Source organism: Uloborus diversus, chromosome 9 (genome assembly GCF_026930045.1).
Source record: "Uloborus diversus isolate 005 chromosome 9, Udiv.v.3.1, whole genome shotgun sequence".
NCBI classification, from domain to species: Eukaryota; Metazoa; Arthropoda; class Arachnida; order Araneae; family Uloboridae; genus Uloborus; species Uloborus diversus.
In genome coordinates this window covers 132,576,615-132,596,487 of record NC_072739.1, presented here as the reverse complement: position 1 = coordinate 132,596,487, position 19,873 = coordinate 132,576,615, and the positions used below count along the sequence as shown (strand labels likewise).

Here is a 19,873-nt window from a genome sequence, read left to right as displayed (position 1 = left end):
TAAAATCAATCATAAAGATTAAAATACAAAGAGAAGGCAAAAAAAAAAAAGTCTTCCATTTTCTTGCTCAAAGTGAGAAGATGACCCACCAGTAGAGGCTTTGGTCTCACATGCTCCACCTTGAATATTTATCAGTGTGTTTGATCTTGCTCGAGAAAAATGTAAATATGTAGGTGTAGGAGTAGTTTATATTTAGTTAATAGTTCAGTTATTATGCCCACACCCCTCATGTTACTTATAATTCCAGAGGTTTCTAGCGAATTCATCTGACATATTTTGTTACAGCTTTAAAATGATATAACTTTTTCAAAATTGTGGTACTTATTTTCTGTGTTTTTATTGTTGATTTAAATTAAATAATAATGATAATTCCAATTTAGAAAAAACTTTTGAATTAAATTTGAATTGTGTGTCATGTAACTCCGCACTGATTGTATATTCCTGGCAGATTGAATAAAATTTGCCACAAAGATCCTAAATTTCATTCTAATTTGTCAGTTTTTACGGCTTTTTATGTTAAATATATGTTCAAACTTGCACCTTGATGTATAGTACAGATATAACTTTTTAAGAGGTATAATATGCATCCCCCCTCTCTCCATTCTTTCAGTTTTGCGGTCCTTAAATTTTTTAACTAAATCATTGTATAATATTAAAAAAATTATGAGTTTTAATCATTTATAATTCATTCCCAACATTTCTTGCCTAAACATACATCACCAAGATATGTTCATACAAATTATATCTTATTTCATTTCTTCAAATTTTGTATCAACTTGTTTGAAAATTCTTTTTCAGATATCTGGTTGGCAAGAGACTAGTGAACTACGATCACAGAAAAGTGGAGAAGGTGGAGCCGGAAGAAGAAACCGTGGCATCATGAAATCGGTCATGTCCTATGAACATTTTTAAAAAAAATATCGGGTATATTTCAAAGGAAATTATTCGGACTCTCATCAGCTTCCGTTATCGATTCCCTAGGTCTGCAGAAGACTTATAGTGGGTCTGCTGTTCACTAAAACCTTTACCGAATGAAGTGTGAGCTTTAGTGATCTTATCTCATTAGTTTTAACAATAAAGACATACCACTCTTTTTAGGTAATGTTTCACATTGATTCCTCACTTTTAAATTTGAGTGCCAGCAAAATTTGAGCGTAACCATTATTATGTGCATGAGAAATTTAATCGGAAATGCAAAAATTTACTTATCTGTGATTTAATAAACTGTATTGTTTTAGAATGCAAAAGAAATTTTATTGAAGGTGGGAGAGGACTTTTAGTGTGCCTAAAATACAAATAGCTATTTGGCATGTTTAATTTTATCTTGTTGAAGGATTTTCTATTTTAAATTGTTAATCTTTCTTTTTTCTTTTTATAATTTTAAGTATTTTAAGTTATACCGTTGGATTTTCTTTCTTTTTGTTAAAAAAAAACCCTTTGAAATTACTTTTATACTTTGCACAAAGCAAAAGAAATCTACCATTTTGTGCTTGCTTTCTCTTTTTTAAATGGTATTGCAATCAGAGCATTTTTCTCCTAAAACTCAGATATTTTGTTTTAGTACCTTTTCATCTGTAATTAAATTTCACTAATATGTAGGTAAATGATGTTTCTGGCTGTCTATATTTAATATTAAGAATAGCAAATAATTATTTAAAAACAAGTTTTCCCATATTTTTGTACTGTATTTACACCTAGTTCAAGTGAGGATTGTTTGGAGGATTTTAAAGAAATCTTCCAAAGAAGTTAATCTCATTTGAAAATTTCAGGATTTTTTTTTTCTCTTCATTGATGATTGGTTTTCTTTTAACCTATCCACCATGGCTCTAAGGTCAGATCTAATTTCATCATTACATTTTCCTCCATATGCATTATATCCAGTTACAAAGTCACAAACCTATTTCAAAAATATAAAAATTTAAAAAATAGAAAACTACCTTATATGTGTTGAAAACATTCTTTAACATTGTCTTATAGATATCTTTTTTCTATCAGAAATAATGATTTGTGTAGTTTGGGGTTAAAACTTTGAATTAGGAAATTTGAATAATATTTCAGTTTTGTCGAAAATAAATCATTAAACTTATTGATCCTTCTACCAAGGCATTAGAAATGGCTTAATGGATTAAGCTTTGCTAATAAAAACTTATTAACGTTCAAAGTATATGTACTGTAGTTTCTGTTAGTTGTAAAAAAAAATACTTTTGCTAAGAGCTGTAGTGAAATTTGGTTAAGTTTCATCTCCCACCAGTCAAATTCGTAATTTCTTTTTCATACCTGGTTACATTAACCATTTAAGAAACGACAATTTTTTTAAGTCCAACATGGGAATATGAAGCTATTTTATGGTATCTTTTCGACATTTGAATTTGAAGGTTTGGTGTTTTTAAATTGTTGTAAGATGTATTCTGCCATGCTAAGCTCAAAAGTCATAACTGCACTTTTTATCAAAATTGAGTTACGTCAACAAATAGTTCTTGTGACATATTTCAGCTAAATGCAATTTTTTAAGATCATTTGTCAGTGGGAAATATTTTTGAAAATTTTCTGAAGAAGTTACATTTGAATGAAATACATGGTGGGGTGCAAAACTTCAAACGGCAATTTCTCATTTTGAACTCGGCTGCAGATACGACTTTTGCTCTTAGCATTGCAGTATTGCTATGTTTTTGAAAAGTAAGAAATTCATCTTCCATTGTCCTCCCTCTTTGGAATTGTAAATTAAAACCCTGATTTTTGCTTTTAACTTAACTTTTTGAGCAATTCTGTGAAACAAAATATTTTCATCAAAATTTTCATGATATTCAGTTGATTGTCATATTAAGTTTATCGTAAATAGTGAAATTCAATTTGTAATATTGCTTATGATTGTTGGAAGAAAAATCCCTTACGAAGTTAACAAACATAGTTTTAACATAATGTTTGCATAGATTGTTTTAATTGGAAGGAATTTAAAAATTTTGCATTTTTACACGGAATGTAAAAAAAAAAGTCTGCTTCTAGGTGCACTTTTCAAACTTAGATTTTCAACTGAGAATTCTCTATTATTTTCTTAAAGCTTTTGTCTCGTTTAATTTAGCCGACAAAAGTGATTTTTAAAAACATTGCCATTATTTTTAATTTAAAAACCGTGGTATTTATTTATCAAAATTTATGTTTCACTTGTGAAACATAACTTTATGCAATATTTTTCACGTAAAAAATATCCTGAAATTTTATTTCAATGTGATAAATGAGAGATGAATAAATAATCACTCTGTTTGTTATAAAACATTTAGCAATTATTTGTAAAAATAATTTTTAACAAAAATTAGTAGAAGAAACTCATACTCCCATGTGCTATTAATTATTGCTCTTTTTATTTTTCAAATATTATAATTATCGCTAAATAATATCCTGTATGAGTATAGTCATTTTTAATTGAAATTTAGATTTTCAATGATCTCAGTTTTGTTCAGTTATATTTAGTACTTCTATATCTTGTTTTAATATTCATTGCATAAAAATAAAGTTTATATATATATTTTTTTCTTTTTTGAAAATATTGTAGTTAATATGAAAGCTTTTTTTTTTAAATTTTAATTATGTAGGTGCAAAGTGTTTTATTTCTTGCATTCAAAGCATTGTGAGATTGCTTTAAAGTTAATTGAATTGGGTGTTTCATTTCATCATTTGTGCATTCATTTTGCTTCTTTAAAAATATTCATTTTATGGATTGAGCAGTTCTTGCTTTAGATTCAGGGGCAGGATATATATCAAGAAATTTCCTACTGAGTGGTTATAAAAAAGTTTCTGTTATACAGTCAAAAAGCAAACAAAACTGCTAAAATTGCACTATATTTTAAGTTGAAGTCAACTAGCAGGTTATACACCTTGAAATATATACCTCATGTAGAAGTATTAATTGAAGTATTTAGATGGTTATTCTAATTTAGAAACAAATTTTTGCATTATCACAAAATAGACAAAGCATTTAATATCAAATTCAGTTCTCTTCAGGAAGTACTGATGATGAAGATTTCAATCCTTTTTCTAAGGACAAGATGATAGTTATGGTACAATAGCCTTATAAACTTGGGCCCAAAAGACATTTTGTAACTCAATACAACATTTTGTATAAAGCTTTAAAAACATTATCTTTAAAAAATTATTTCTCTTGATTTTTTTTTAATTGCTTAATATTTAAATGGTTAATGGTTTAGTTAGTGAACAAAAAAAGACAAAAAGAAAAAACTTTGTGAAACATATGCTGTACAAGATAAGGCTGGAGATTTTACAAAAGAATTTGGGCTTCTTCAATCTTCCACTTAATGTGCAACAGAAAGTTAATAAGCTCCCACATAATTCATAAATATTTAATTTTGTTTTAATTTGCTTTAGTGCAATGTAAACACCGGCAGGTGGCTGCTGATTTCATGTTCACTGCTTTTGGTCATTCTTTCTTGGTTGGTTTGGAGAGCCTCTTTTGTGTGGGAACTCAAGTGTTGGAAGCAATGTCTTCCACTTTCGTAAAACACCTTTGCAGGTTAACTGTCGGGCATTTTGTACAGTTAACTTTAAAGTTGAAGCTAAGGATTTAATAATTTATTCTGTGGATTTTTCATTAGTAAATGCTTAGAAAATCTATGCTCAATTTGTTTTCTATTACCCCCCCCCCCCTCCCCGATCATGAATTAGTTTGCTTTCAACTGTAAAATCTCCAAATGGCTTTGGACTGTAATAATTATTTCTCATTGCCGCTCCAATATGTGTAATAAACCTATTCTGATTTAGAAATTTACAGGAATTAAAGAAATTCAAAGGAGCGTATGCTTAAAAAAGAAAAATACAAGTACTTCAATGATTGAAAATTTATTAAAATATTGAATAATGATACTTTACAAAACCATTGATTTTTTTTTCTTTTGAAGAGACAAAACTAGCCAATAAGTTTGGTATTCTGTGAATTAAAGCAATAATATTATTAAAAGGTTTATGAAATATTTTATTTGCTTTTGTAATTAAGTAGTTGCTACAAAAGCTGTGTTGTTATCCTAATATTTTTGGTGGAAACACTGGTGCTTTTTATCTGGAATGGAGATTAATGTATTATGCATTGTACCATTTAGTAAGCTTGATAATCAATAACAAAGGCAATTACATGATATATTGAGAAATAATTCCATATAATTACAAATATTGTTAATTAAATTTTTTTATTGAACCACACAAAAAATATTTTACTATGTCATTTTATCATTATAACTACTTTAATTATTATTTCATTTCTCATTAATATTTTCCTCTTTGTACGTTTCATTTTCTTAATATACCGTGCAAGAACTTTGTAAATGTATTTTTCTGTAACTGTAACCTCTTGTTGCAAAATTTTTAATTTCCTTATTACTAATTGTCATTGTTATTTTATTACATATGTTTCAATGGATAATATAAATATAATTTACTTGCCTTTAAAAAAATTGTACCGAGAGTTTAGTAGCGAAATTTTTACAAAGATGCTCGCTGTACATTTTTTAGAGAACTAATGCTGAAAACTATTCAATTGTGAATTATAATACTCTTTACATATTTTCCATTTCATTCATTTGCCCCCCTCCCCCCCCCCCCCTTTTTTTCTGAAGCTAAAATAAAGTTTTGTTCAAATTATCTTTTTGTTAAAATTTATTTTTTCTTTTGCCATTGGATTTTTTTTTATTCAAACAAAAAAAGTAATAAAGATACACGTCACTTTTTTATTTATGCTGTCACATTCTACTTTTAGAAACATATTTATTGATCCTTAATATTTTTTTAATTTAACCATTAAAAATTCCTTAAAATCCTTTTACATTAAGAACTAAATATGAACTTAAATAAAATTTCTGCGAGTTGGAAACCTGATATGAAGTTATTGAACAAAATAGATTATGACACCCAATATGAGAAGAACATTTCTTCTATGGAACTTGATAGTTGTCATTATTGTTGTTATAATGTTTATATCTGATAAAGTGTTTTCGACTGACCTTTGGAGTTGTAAAATATGTTATCCTGTAAAGTCTGAAAAGTTTTATTTTCAGGTTGTACATAATTACTTTATATAAATGCTTACATTTTGCAAATGAGAGCTAGGTTGACTGGGATATTGTTGCTTGCTTGCGAGAAAATATGCTGTTTCTCTTATTTTGCTGCAAAATGGCATGAGCACTACTTGAAATTTAAACTGTGAGGTAAGAATTCAGGAATCAATTATTTTTAAATTGAAAGCTTTCTTAGATGAGGGTTGGGGAAAAAAAAAAAAGAATCTTGAAATATAACTGATGGAAGAAAAAAAAAAAGCTCTTGTTTTATGTAGCCAAATTAATTTTAATTTACAATTACGTTTTAAGTTGAGCAGGATTGACTTCCTACAAGCGAATCATAACCAGCCTACTGTGAAATATGTTTTTGAATTAATTCTAAAAGCATTATATCAGGGCTTAAAAAATCTCAATTTTTATAAATAACACTAAAAACTACATGCTTGAATAAAGGTTTTACATGCACAGGCATCTAAAACTATATAAAAATATTTAAATAAAACATAGCAAAATATACAAGTATCTACTAGTGATATATCCACAAAGAATCATCTGAAAGCATTATAAGTACGTTAATTATTTTTATTTTACATATAAATGAGTGAAAAGATGTTATACAGACGTAACAACGTGTCAACTTGTGATAATAATGGCCAATTGTTTATAAACTATATATGCATATAAGGAGCAAAAAGAAATTTGAATTGAAAAGAGCCTTGTGTATGTCTACTGGCCCTCACATGAGGAACGTTGGGATGTTTTGCAATAAAATGCATCTTATTTACTTTTTAGAAACGTATTTCTTTATTAATTATTTACATGCCAGCATGTAAAGGAGGAAACTTGAAGCACGGTTTTAATTTTTACATGCCCCAAGCATGTTGGGCATTATGATTTTCAAGTTGTGCTATATATGCATCTTTTTCTTTTCTTTTTTTTATGGGGGGGGGGGTTCCAATACAAGGTTTATACAATATTCATTTTTTTTTCACATGTGGTTTCAGGTCTTTTAAGGTACTTAATATTTCCCAAACTTAAAAAAAAATTGTCCTCAAAAGGAAGAAGAGGTAGTACATTTATTTTGTGAACAAGTACTTTTTTAATAAAATCATAAAGCAGGAGAAAATAGTAGCTTAGCATGGTGTTAAGTATAAATTAATAAAAAGTCACCCTGGAAGAATTTGTTTTTTTCTCCCTCTTTTCACGTGCAACAAAATGTTTATAATTTTCAAAAAAGATTTTTTTTATTTATGCCCTTTTTATGAAATGTCTGTTTATATAATGTAATTTGAAATGGTGCTTTTTTGCGTTTATTGTGATCATAATTAGAATTTGGCTGAAGAAAGCGTTAAACCAACTGCAGTTGTGTATATGTGTATGTAACTAGTTGTGGCATTCTTTAAACCTCAAAATGTCCACTACATTTTTACGCAAAGTAGCACAAGTGTAATGGAAAGAAAGAAAAATCATGTTTGGCATGGTATATATGTTGTTAATATTGATTCTGAATCATTACAGTTCTGGAATGCTTTTTCATACTACTAAGAATGATAATATGGGCATTCTGGCAAAAGTCATTTAGTCCACAAAAAATAATTTGATGAATCACAGATGAATTAAGGCTTTGCAGTTGAATATTTCATGATGTAAATTTAAAAGTTACATGAATAAATTTACTGTAAGAGTTAGAGGTCTGTAAACTAATTTTTGCTTTTCCTCGTAACGACTTAAAAGTTTTAATTGATAATGTCTCAAAACTGGACTTTTGAACTTTGGTTTTTGCCTGAATGCCCATGATATAAGAAAGAAAATGTATACATAAAAATCACTCTTATAACCTTTAAGAAAATAGCTGTTTCAGGGTTGAACAATTTTTTTTGCTAAATCTAATTTCATATTGTGCTGTTTTTTTTTTTTAGTTATTATTTACTGATGTTTTTAACTATATGCAAACATGAGAAACAAGTGCTATGCCCTCTTTTTGTAAAATAGAAAAAAAAAAGTGCTAACATTAGCGTAACAGGTGTTGGCATAGAGAAAAGTTTGGCTTTGAAAAATTCGGAAAGTAACTTTCCATGTGATGTCTTTTCAAAACCGTTTGTATGATTCTGTACATTGTTGTTCTCTTTTGTTGAGCCATTGATTGTATATACGTGTTCTTTCGACGAGAAGTGGAGAGTCTGTGTTCCCACGATGTATTTTTCATTTTTCTGCTCGGAGCACGAAATTGTGTCTTACTTGTATAATTTATTCATCTGTTTGCAATATGGTTGAGAAATTCTCCTTGTGTTGTTAGTGTACATATTTAGTAAATAAAATGGAATTTTGTTTGAAGATGCTGTTGTATAGCCTTTTATTAAAAAAAACTTAGTTTTCAAAGTTTCTTGCATAATCCAGGTTTTGGAATGGGAGCTGCACCATATATAGCAACTGCAATGTAATAGCAATAGGAACAAATGTAGAAACTGCACCATATTTTGCAATTGTTTTTCTCTGCAAAAACTAAAACTCTTTAAAGAAGCTTTTTTGCTCCAAATTTCTCACCAGAAATAATTAAATGAGAATTTTTAAACAATTGCAGAATAATTTGGGAATATATTAACAACTAAAACAAGTACAGTTGACTTTCTCTATAATTAGATTTGACTTTTGCAAAATGGATATGAGGCAAGTTTGATGCCACAAACGTACGTATCTTAGAGTTAATAAGAACTCCTCACCACAATGTGAGATTTTTCAAAAGTAAAGCGCAGAACACAAGTACTGACTTTGTTGTTCACTGCTAAATGTTGGCTTTGTGAATTTACTTTTGTCCTTTTAGCATCACTGAAGGCAGAATTTCCCACACCAAACCAGTCTAAACCTTGCTTTGTTAAGTGCGTACATGTGAAACCACTTTGTATTTTTCATTATAGGTGAAAGTTAATTAAATATAATAGTGCCTAAGCACCCTGCTTAGCAAGTGAAGATAAAATGAAAATGTTTCTTATGATTAAAAAAATTGTATGAAAAATCATAATAGTATTTTATGTTGAATAACACAGCTTTTTTTAAAAAATACCGTTTAAATTTAGTTATTTATGTAAAAAGTGGTAATATAGTTGAGGAACGATTTACGACAGTTTGAGGGGGTGTTTACACATATCTAAAATAATTGTATGGTTATGACAGTCGTAATGCATACCCTTTTTCACAGCACGGAATTTAAAACTTGCCTGCATGGGGCTTACATTAGTTAGTTACATTTACATTAGCATGGGGCTTACATTATTATTCAAATGATTATCAAGAAATTTAAACCTAGCATGTATGATCATAATTAATATTTGTGCACAGTTCTGGGGTAACATACTCACACACAGTAAATATAATAGCGCCTAAGCACCCTGCTTAGCAAGTGAAGATAAGGTGAAAAAGTTTCTTATAATTAATGAAAAATTGTATGAAAAATCGCAATAATATTTTATGGTGAATAACACAGCTTTTTTTAAAAAATGCTGTTTAAATTTAGTTATTTATGTTATAGTTGAGGAACGATTTAGGACAATTTGAGGGAGTGTTTACCAGTATCTAAAATAAAAGTATATGGTTATGATAGAATCGTATGCATACCCTTTCTCACAGCATGGAATTTTAACTTGCCCGCATGGGGCTTACATTAGTTAGCTACATTTAATGGCTTACATTATTATCCAAAAGATTATCAAGAAATTTAAACCTAGCATGTATGATCATAATTAACATTTGTGCACAATTCTGGGGTTACAGACTCACACACAATTCTGTGTGTGTCTGTAACCCAATCTCCGAACTATCTCTCAGGTTGATACAAGTACTGTTGGATGCAGGATGTCTGGAGAAAGCCATTACGTCCTGTCATATTCCTTTAAACCTTAACCAGCTTAAATGGAACACTACACTATTAGAATCATTAAATTTTATCCCAATGACGCTAAGTTTGACTACATATAGTCCTTTCGGTCGCTAACTTTAACGAGAAATAGCTAGTATTGTCACAAATTTAATAAAGGATTATGTCACAGATGACGAAGCCTCCCCCCCCCCCGCCCACTTCCCAGCTAGTTGCAACGAATGGGGGTTGACAAGTGAAACAAGCAGAGGGCAGAGCCTTGTAGTATATAATTAAATCTAGTAATAAGGTTTCTATTGAAATATTTTGTCTTGCTGCTATTACTATGATATCATTTTATAACTTCAACATAATAATAAATGTAGGACTTTTTTTTCTTTGTTTTTGGAACGAAAGTCCAAACACAAGGTATTCAAAATAATTATATTTATTTTATCTATATGAATCGAAAATCAGGTAAAACTACCTAAAATACTTTTTTTTTTTTAAGGGGGCAGTGAGAAGGCAAAGAGATATAAGTGGACTTTTGAAAGTTTTGAGCAAAAAGTACATGCTTTTAAGCCCTAGATAGCCCTTTTGCTGAAATCTTTTCTAAATCATGCTGTATTGCATCACCTACCAGGGATCCCCCTCTCTGGTCCCAAAACAGACGAGTTTAATTTGTACCACATGTGCTAGTTATCGCCAAACTTTAAATTTTGGCACTTAATCCCTTTGCTTATGTGTCCTATTGATCTATTATTTACCGAGTCCCACTTTGATGTCTCAAATTTTTGGTTTCAAGTCTCTCGTTTGATAGCTTTGGCCATAGCTTTGATCCCTGCCCATGTTTCTTCTCCTGTGGGTATTATCTGCTCTGCGGGCAGCATGAAGCCGTAGCGACCCGTGTCTCTCAGCTCTACGGTGTAAGAATACTTAATGCCGGCAATTCCTTTTGGCCCAGTCGTCGGCACCACCTGTGGCAATGTCTGAAAGAGAAAACAAACAAAAAAATTTAATTTGAATTTTGACATCTTGAATTCAAATTGTTTTTCGCAATCACGAGTGTGTGTGTGTGTGTATGTAGGCATGGGTGTTTGTGTAGTTAGGCATGAGTGTATGAGTAGTTGTGTGTTTGTGTGTGGGGGGGGAGGTATCTGTGGGGGGTGTTTATGTGTTTGTGTCTGTATGCATATGTGTATGTGTAGGTGTCTGTATGTAATGCGTGTTTGTGTGTAGGTGCATGTATGTATATACAATGGCTCCCAAAAGTCTCCGTACACCTACGACTTTCAAAGAAATAGGCTCCAATCCATTTTAGAATTAATATTTCGGAATGGGTATTTAATTATAAGATCTATGATCAATTTTTAACAAAACTACATGAAAAGTTTTTAAAAAATATTAAAACTTAATTTTTTTAAAATCAAAAACCAAAAAGTGCCGGAAATTTTATCTTATAAAAGTCTTCGTACACTTTATAAAATGTTTATATATTATTGAATGATCTAACTTTTGATTAAGTTATTATTTAGTAGAATATCATACAGTATCCATAACACCTTTTAAATGTCTGGGAATAAATTTCATTCTTTTTCTTTCTTTTTTTTGCGTAATTTCTGAGTGAGTGTATAACCACACTTCGAGTCTTACTGTTTCTAGCTCTATTTTCGTTTTAAAGCCCTATTTTCGTAATCTAGCCTCAGATATCTCTAAATACGTTACATTAAGTTAAAATCTGGAGATTGAGCTGGTATTTTCTAAACTTTTATGACAATTTTCGAGGCACTAGACGCAAACGTTGAAAATCGTGTGTTTCTTACCGTTATCTTGATAAAAAACAAAGTTGTTTCCAATAATCAAATTTTTGGCTAAGAGTTCAAAATTGGTTTTTAAAATATTTAAAGAAACAGCATGATTCATTATTTCATCAAAAAATTACAAACTACCAAATCCTGATGCTGATATGCACCCTCACACTAGAAAACCTCCACCGTCCTGATTAACTGATCCAAATAAGTTCTTAAGATTAAGTTCCTAATTTTTTCTTCTACTTACAGTTATACAACAGTTTAACCAAAAATGTTAAATTTATTTTTATTTGTAAGTAAGACGTGATTCTAAAACGTTTTTAGCTTATTTATCATTGGTTTTGCGGCTAAAAGCGTGCTTTCTGTTTTTTTCGCGCGACCAAGAAAATTTCTGCGGGAAGAGGTCTCATTTAATCCAGCTAATCAGAGAACTTGGCGAACAATTTTAGGTGAAAATTAAATGTAAAATGTTTCATTTAACTCTGCATAAATTTTTACAGCACTCAAATGTGTATTTTTCATAATTTTTTTAACTTTAAATCTCCGATCACGTTTTGTCAACTTTGCCGGTTGACCTTTTCTTACCTTGTTTTCGGTCCGATTCCTTTCTTTAAAGCATTTTATCAAGCACTTTAGTATATACAAAGAAATAAATTAACTAATTTAGAGACATCTCAAACGGATTTACCACTACTGTGGGAAAAAATTCGAATTTTGAATGATGTTTGTGGGTTTTTACGAATACCAGCCATTTTACAGTAATAGGCACAATATTAAGGAATAAATAAACAAAAAAATAAAGCCAAATGACTCTTAAGGGTCAACACAATGCGAAAATATTAATAAAATGGCATATAATAATTTTAATCATGAATTTATTCGAAAATATTTGAGTGTACTGTGACTTTTGTGGCGTGTTATTTGCCTGTCTCTTCGTTTTTTGACCCATTTCAAAAAGAAGAGCCGTCAATATTTTGAAAAAACCAATGGGTTGTATTTAGAATGACATAGGAATGATGTGAAAAAATATTGAACTTCGTATTCGAATTCAGTTTCGAGTTATATTAGTTTTTCTAAAAATTTCAAAGTGTACGAACACTTTTGGGAGCCACTGTATGTGTTTGTGTAGGTGTGTATGTATGCGTGTGTGTGATGTGTGTGTAGGATATGGACGCAACCTCGAGACGGCTTTCGCTAGAGGAGCAGCATCGTGAGGAGCCGGTCGACGGTGATGCTGCACAGGGTGCTGGTGGGAAAATTAAATCATAGGAACGCCAAAAACAGTCAAATGAAAGCAATAAGCAATCGTGATTGCTCAAAAAAAAAAGATTTTTTTTTAGTACCACTTATGCAGATTGCTACTTTTATGAAGGGGAACATTATCGCTGCACCTGATGCCAGTTACTCCACTTCGACAACGACGACAAAATCGTTGTAGCCGCAATCCATCAAGAAATGTGAATGCTTTTTTAAGCAAGAAATAAATAAAAAATTAATTTATTGTAAGTTTGGGAAAAAAATACGGCTCCTTTTTGCTGATGCTCACTATACAAAATCTTTTTTTGATCTATCACTGGTCGATAATAACTGGCTTAATTGTGAACAGACACAGAACAAGGCATTATGTTCAATTCAAATTTTAGTTTTTGATGTACGCAGATAAAAATTTAACTGCATATCGACTCTCTTTTCCACAGCACAAATGTAGTCTTTAAAAACTGTGCTACATTTGGTCAGAAAAAATTATTTATGTTCAAAATAAAAGAATTACAGAGAAAAATTCTTAATGACTTCCAAAAGACTATCATAGTCAGTTCCTCTTTATACAAACATAACCCGAAATTAATTTATGTTATATTTATACATGTTGTGCATAAAGTCGATAAAGTAAACATTAAACTTCTTATACAATAAGTCATCACTAGAATGAAGTATTTTGTTATCTACGGAACCAAACCCCTAATTTAACACTACTATTAAATCTCAATTTACATGATTTCGATTTACGCGGCATTTCCGTGGAACGTAACCCCCGCGTAAAAAGAGAGTCTACTGTAATTATTTACAAAGAAAAAAAAGCTGGGGAAATCAAATGTTCTGAAATTGTGACATTTTCTATGCTACAGTTAATGTTAAATTGAGGGGTCATTAATTACCCTCTTAAAATTTGAGTAAGAAGCTAAAACTTTTACAGCATAATACTATTAGTAAGTTTAAAAAAAATAGGGGATGTCCTGGGCTCTAGTCCCTAGAATAGGAAGGAGTAGAATAGTGTCAAGGGAGATATGAGTGTATGAGAATTAAGTAAGAAATTGAACCAACAGTAATTTACTCATTTTTTAGTCACAAGTTAATTATTTTTTAAAGAATAACATTGTTTTAATGGCTAGAATCAATCTTGATTTGGATAATCTAGAGCTTCTTAAGCAATAACCGGATAAACGAGGATCTACTGTATGATCAAAATTAAGTTTTGTGTTGCAATGTTGAATTTTGTGTATGAATTGTCCAGCCTTTTACTTAATAAATAGCTTCATTTATCTCAACCAGTTTCCTATTCAACATTTTTGTTCACCACATACATTGGCGTACACAAGGCGAGGGTCCAGTGGGTCTGGACCCCTTCCATCGCAATTGAGTTTTTTTTTCTTTTGATTGATGACAATTCTATGTATGTAGCGCGTAAAAAAATTCCAAGCAAAAGGAACAATCATTTCAGATAAAAAAAAAAAGAAAAAAAAAATATTTTCTCACTTTCTTCTGCAAAATCGAATTGTGTGCACACAAAGACTGTTCTACAACGATGATTTTGCTTCGCTGTTTTTAATTATGAGAATTGAAAAAACATATAGACTGTTCTACAATGATGATTTTGCTTCGCTTATTTTTAACTATGAGAAAAGAAAAAAACATACAGTCTTGTATTTTCTAGTATTTTACTTAGGTATTAAACTAATAATGTATTTTGTTAACTAAGGTTAAATAAATATGCAATAATTTACTTTTACTAGTTTTTGTTCCCCACAATCGATAAATCAAAAGAATAAGTTCGGCTGCATGTTGAAGTATGATATGAGAATGGTGAACTTTCGATCCTGGAGCCCCCCCCCCCCCCCCCCCCCATCCGTCTTTTGAAAAATTCTTGAGTGCGGCACTGACCACAACTGATGGAAGGAAGTAGAGACTGAAAGTTGAGAACCCCTGGAGATAGATAACAATAATGTATGAAAACTTACATAACACGTTTGTAGATGAACCAATTTTGTATTTCGTTCCATATTGTTGTGCTATTGCATCAGTAGCTTCTTTTGCAACTGCGACCTGAAAAATAAGAATGAATCAGTAACACTAATATAGTCATTTAGGGTAACTTGGATCTGCAATTTCTTTGCTTTTTACTTTGCCACTCATTTATTAATAGTGTTGCATCTATAAGCTTGAACTGAATTAAAGGTTCTATAGTATTGTATGGTCATCCAAAATTATGAATTGATCCTCTTATATATAATAGAAGATGATCGAGTAACCCGCGTGTTTCAACAATGAAACTCGCGCCACGATATGATGGTTTGATATGTTTTGGTAATGTTTAACGTGCAGGGAAAGGCTTTATCGTGACAAGGTTGAACTGGATCCAGTAACTTCACTGTTTTACTGGTAAGACTGTCATTTCAGGGAAATGAAGAAACGAAAAAGTGGTCAACAATGAACGCTACGTACTGGAGTTTAGGGTTAATCCACTGGAGTTAGGGTTACAATTTCGACTATTAAAATATCACCAAACAGGAAAGGGCTTCGTTCAAATGTAGAAGCAATTTTTACTTTTCATACCTTGATCCGTCAACACCTTTGAAAATGAATTGATTACTTTGTTCAAAGTTAACCTCGTATAACATGAGAAAACATGGAGAACAGCAGAAAATCACTTTCTGATGACTTTTATTAATGAGAAGCTTGTATTTGGTTTCTGAGTATTTGAGTTTTACAGCATTTTGACAAATCACCTGTTTCTAGGAACAGCTGGGATCCAGAGGGTGGGTCATTGAAAGTCATGACACCCCTCTTAAGTGACTTTAGATGGCCCAAAGCTGCGATTTAGGAACTTATTTTTTTAAACTTTGCACCAGATCCCAATTCATGCCCAAATATGGCACATATATGACCCCCTTCAGAAATGACCGCCATGCCTACGACATGATTCACAACCTTTATTTTTTGCAGGAAAAACGCTACTCACTTTGAAATGAAATGCATCTCGCTGTCGCAGACACATAAAATTTTAAAATATTTCAATCTTTTCTAAATAACGTGGAAAAATATGGAAAAGGAAAGAACATTACAAACTAATAATTGTTGTTATCATTACTTGATGCCTTTTTTCTTAAATGCTTGTATTTAAACTAATTTATGACTCTTTGGCTCTAAGTTTGTGGCATTCGTTTCGATTTGTAACATTGGACAAACCAAAAGGTCCTCTTGGATCAGCTTCGCGGCAAGGACGGATCCAGAGAATGGACGATTGATTTCAGATACTTACCTGTTTACAAATTTCCAAACCTCTACCTCCTAAAATCATGGAAGACTGTATCGAATAAGGTTTTTTTGGGGGGGGGGAGAGGGGGGGACTTCTATTTCTACAAAATTTTGGAGGAGTGAATCCCATCCTTTAACCCTAGCTTCATCGGTGTCCTATAATTGCTTTTATTTTTTCGGAGGAGAGTCCTCCGAACTCCATCTAACGTCATCTAAGATAGTCCAAAATTTGAGCTTTTGGAATTTCGAAAAACTTCCTGTACAAAATTCAGATCCCTAGCACTAAATTGCTAAGAAATGTGCCCCAATTGCGTTTTTAAGACTACAGTTCGAGAAAAATTTTGAGGGAGAACCCTCTTCTTTGTAAGATTGTCTCTTTTTTGAAACATTATTGAAGATTGTCAAAAATCACGTTTTTGGAACTTCAGTACCGAAAATATGCCGAAGGAGAGTTCCTGAATTGCGGCTGAAGGAGCCCACATTGCCCCTCCCTTGTATCCGTCCTTGCTTTGCGGGCCGTAGGTTGAGCACCACTGGTTTAGAACATTAAATATGCATGCCATTTCAGTGTGTCAGAAGGTCTATAAACTTGATCCAGATCAGAGCAGCTGCAAAAGAATCTGAAGTGGAGGGAGGGGGAATGCTCCAAAGAGCACCTCTCCCCCGGGGTACAAAATAACTTATACTAAATTTCTACAGCCTAGTTTCACTGATGCTAATGGATTCCTGAGTATAGCAAAACGGCAGTTTTGTACGTTTGAAAAGTCACTTTCAAATTCATGGTCTCTAGCAACATATTTTGCTCTTTAGCTACGGGCTTAAAATGAGTTGCGCCTAGGACTTTTCCCTAAAATAGAAATTATATCTACCGTTCTAATTAACGTAGAAAATTCGAAAAAGCTTTATTTGATGCAGGAAAAAAATGTCTTTTGAACGACATAGGACGTTAAGGGGTATAAGAAATCTTTTTTCCCTTTTATTGGCAATTTACGTGAAATTTTCGCTTAAAAAATTAATTACAAAAAAAGAAAAAAAAAACTAATTCGAAACTTAAAATAAAAAACCCCCACGAGCAAGCCCCCTGGGAGCTGGAAGTAATTTTGTACAAAGTTTCAGGGTTGTAGATGCTATGGCGTGTCCTGAACCCAGACCCGCCACAAACTTCCTTTCACAATTTCTTTAACGTTACTTTATTTTAATATAGTAGACTGGGGTAGGTTGATGACGTTCACCAACCCCCAAAGATTGCTTCGCAATCTTATTTGATTCACAAATTTTTAAATAGTCAGTTAGAAAGAAACAGATTAAAAATGCTTTATGAGTTCCCTTTGCAACAGAAAGCACCATTTCAGGGGTTTCAAAATAACTTATACCAACTTGCAGAGCAGTAAGGGCTAAGGGGCTCCTGAGCATTGCAAAACTGCAGTTTTGTACGTTTAAAAAGTCGCTTCTATATTCGTGGTCTCTAGTAATATGTTTTGCTTTTTAGCTCGGGGCTTGAACTGGGTTGAGCCTAAGATTTTCGGTTAAAACCGAAACCCTTAAAATTTGTGAATAAGAAAGAAAAAACAAACGAATCTAAAAGAGGTAACTATGGTAATGCCAAATAAAACATCAGTAATTTGAATGGAGATGAGATTTTTCGAACTTGATTAACTCACGGCTAGTAACTTTTTTTCCTTTGCAGATAGAAGCTTAGTTTTTCAACCAAAGGTCGAGTTAGATCTGGAGTCAAAAAATCCGCTCTTTCCAGTGGTGCCAAAAAGAAAACTGTGGGACAATTCCTTCACTTTTTACTGATAGATTTATTGAAGAGAGTTGTGCCTAAATTTTAGCTAAGTCTAAAAAAAATCGAGTTAAAAACGCAAATAACTCCCGCTGTAATTAAGTTAGAGCATTGAAACAAATTGCGTAGAACGCGGAAAAGTCCACCCTTTCCAACGATAGGTAATGTTAATATAAGCAAGTAATTTTCACCCCTTTAACAGGCAATTTACGCGAAATTTGAGCTTAAAAAATTAATTACAAAAAAGAAATTCGAAATTAAAAAAAAAAGGTGCGAACCACCGGGGCTCGAAGTAATTTTGTACAAAATTTCAAGGCTGTAAGTGCTATGGGGTGTTCTGGACGCAGGCCCGCCACAGACTTCCTTTCAGAATTTCTTTGACCTTACTTTTTTTTAATATAAAGAGAAAATATAGAGATAAAGATCAACAACAACAACAAAAAAAAAACTTCATTTTGAGGTCTGGTACCCAAGATTTTTAGAATGAGTTGAGTAAAATCTAATATGCTTGATTATGATTTGCTGCTTTATCTGACTCGCAGGCCTGGATCTGCGTACTCGCAGTGCGGGAGCCCACTGCCTTAGAGGACCCAACTGCTTAAGAAATTTAAAAAAAAAAAAAAGAAAAAGAAAAAAAAAAAGAAAAAAAACTACCATTAAGACTTATTAACGTTGCAAATGTACACCCGTGCCTCGGTAGCGCAGTTGGCAGCGCGTCAGTCTCATATTCCAAATGTACACTGTTGGCCTCTGGGGAGAGGATCTACAGATTTTGTTGCAGGGGGCCCCAAAATTTATTGATCTGGGCCTGCTGATTCGTTGTTTTTAAAATGTTTAAGTTGCGGCAATAACTGCTTTCAGTTGGCGAAAAAGTAGTAATGTTCGGCTTTGAGCTTTTTGTAGCAACCCTATTTTCACTTTCGTTCTTAATTTTTCTTCTACCTGGTGCACCTTCATGAAAATGGACTCTTCTGAAACGAGGCGTGGCCAAAATGCCATCTCCTTACGGCCGGACTATACCTAATTTGTTCATTACTCGTAGTCGTTTCGCGCTGTGTCCAACGTACGTATCGATAAAAAGTAAAATAGATAAAAGCTCACCATCTGGTCATAGTCGTCCGGCAGTGCTTCCGTCCATCCCCAGGGCGTGAGCCACAGCTGCGAGTAGGAGTGCACGGCCAGGAAGGCCACGAAGTTCTTGTTCCGCAGGACGTAGTCTGAGACGGCCCGCGTCTCGGGCTCGGAGAACGCTTCCGACCCTGCGTACGTTTCACTGCACGGGCTGGAGCTGGAGCCGCCCTCTGCATGGAGGAGATTACTTTTTTTAACTGTTATTTCTTTTAAGTGCTGTTATTATCACAGAAATAGTTCTCTTTCAAACGAGAATGCTGGATCGTTACCTCCGAGGCCTAAATACCTGACGGAATTGACTCAAGAAGTGGCAGTGAAAAGAATTACTTCGCCACCATGTTTGTTCCTCATGCTTTTATTTTGCATTTTAATGGAATTTGTATTTTTTTTTAACGACTGGATATTTTTATGTGGCTGATTTGGTTTCATGTATTTGATTGGAAGAATAATTTGCTTTTAATGGCACTTTCAATGCTGTTTGATGCCATGTTTTATCTATTTGGAGCATTGTATTATCTTTTAATGGCTTTATTTTTTTCATGAAGCAAATTAATTTACATTTTTATGGTTTTAATGCATTTGTTAGTTGGCGGATAATTTTCTTGTGATTTAATGGAACTGCTAATGCTATTTACTGACGCGTTTAATTTATTTGGCATATTTTTTACACATGAGAATAATTTTATTGACTTGCTTTATTGTC

At 32.2% G+C, this 19,873-nt stretch overlaps 2 protein-coding genes across 3 annotated transcripts in view; one reads left to right on the top strand and one right to left on the bottom strand.

The window, feature by feature from the left end:
- Positions 1-8,393, top strand: part of LOC129229295 (E3 ubiquitin-protein ligase MARCHF6-like) — a 99,996-nt gene extending 91,603 nt beyond the window's left edge. For both annotated transcript variants that reach the window (XM_054863572.1, XM_054863571.1), the window contains one exon: positions 799-8,393. In XM_054863572.1, coding sequence (XP_054719547.1) covers positions 799-883 — 85 coding nt within the window. In that variant the 3' untranslated portion in view covers positions 884-8,393. The remainder of the gene's footprint in view (positions 1-798) is intronic.
- Positions 8,394-10,709: 2,316 nt separating this feature from the next.
- The window catches only part of LOC129230501 (carboxypeptidase B-like), a 90,754-nt gene continuing 81,590 nt past the window's right edge, over positions 10,710-19,873 (bottom strand). Inside the window, 4 exon segments of the mRNA XM_054864903.1 lie at positions 10,710-10,865; positions 10,867-10,898; positions 14,957-15,041; positions 19,141-19,340. Coding sequence (XP_054720878.1) covers positions 10,710-10,865; positions 10,867-10,898; positions 14,957-15,041; positions 19,141-19,340 — 473 coding nt within the window.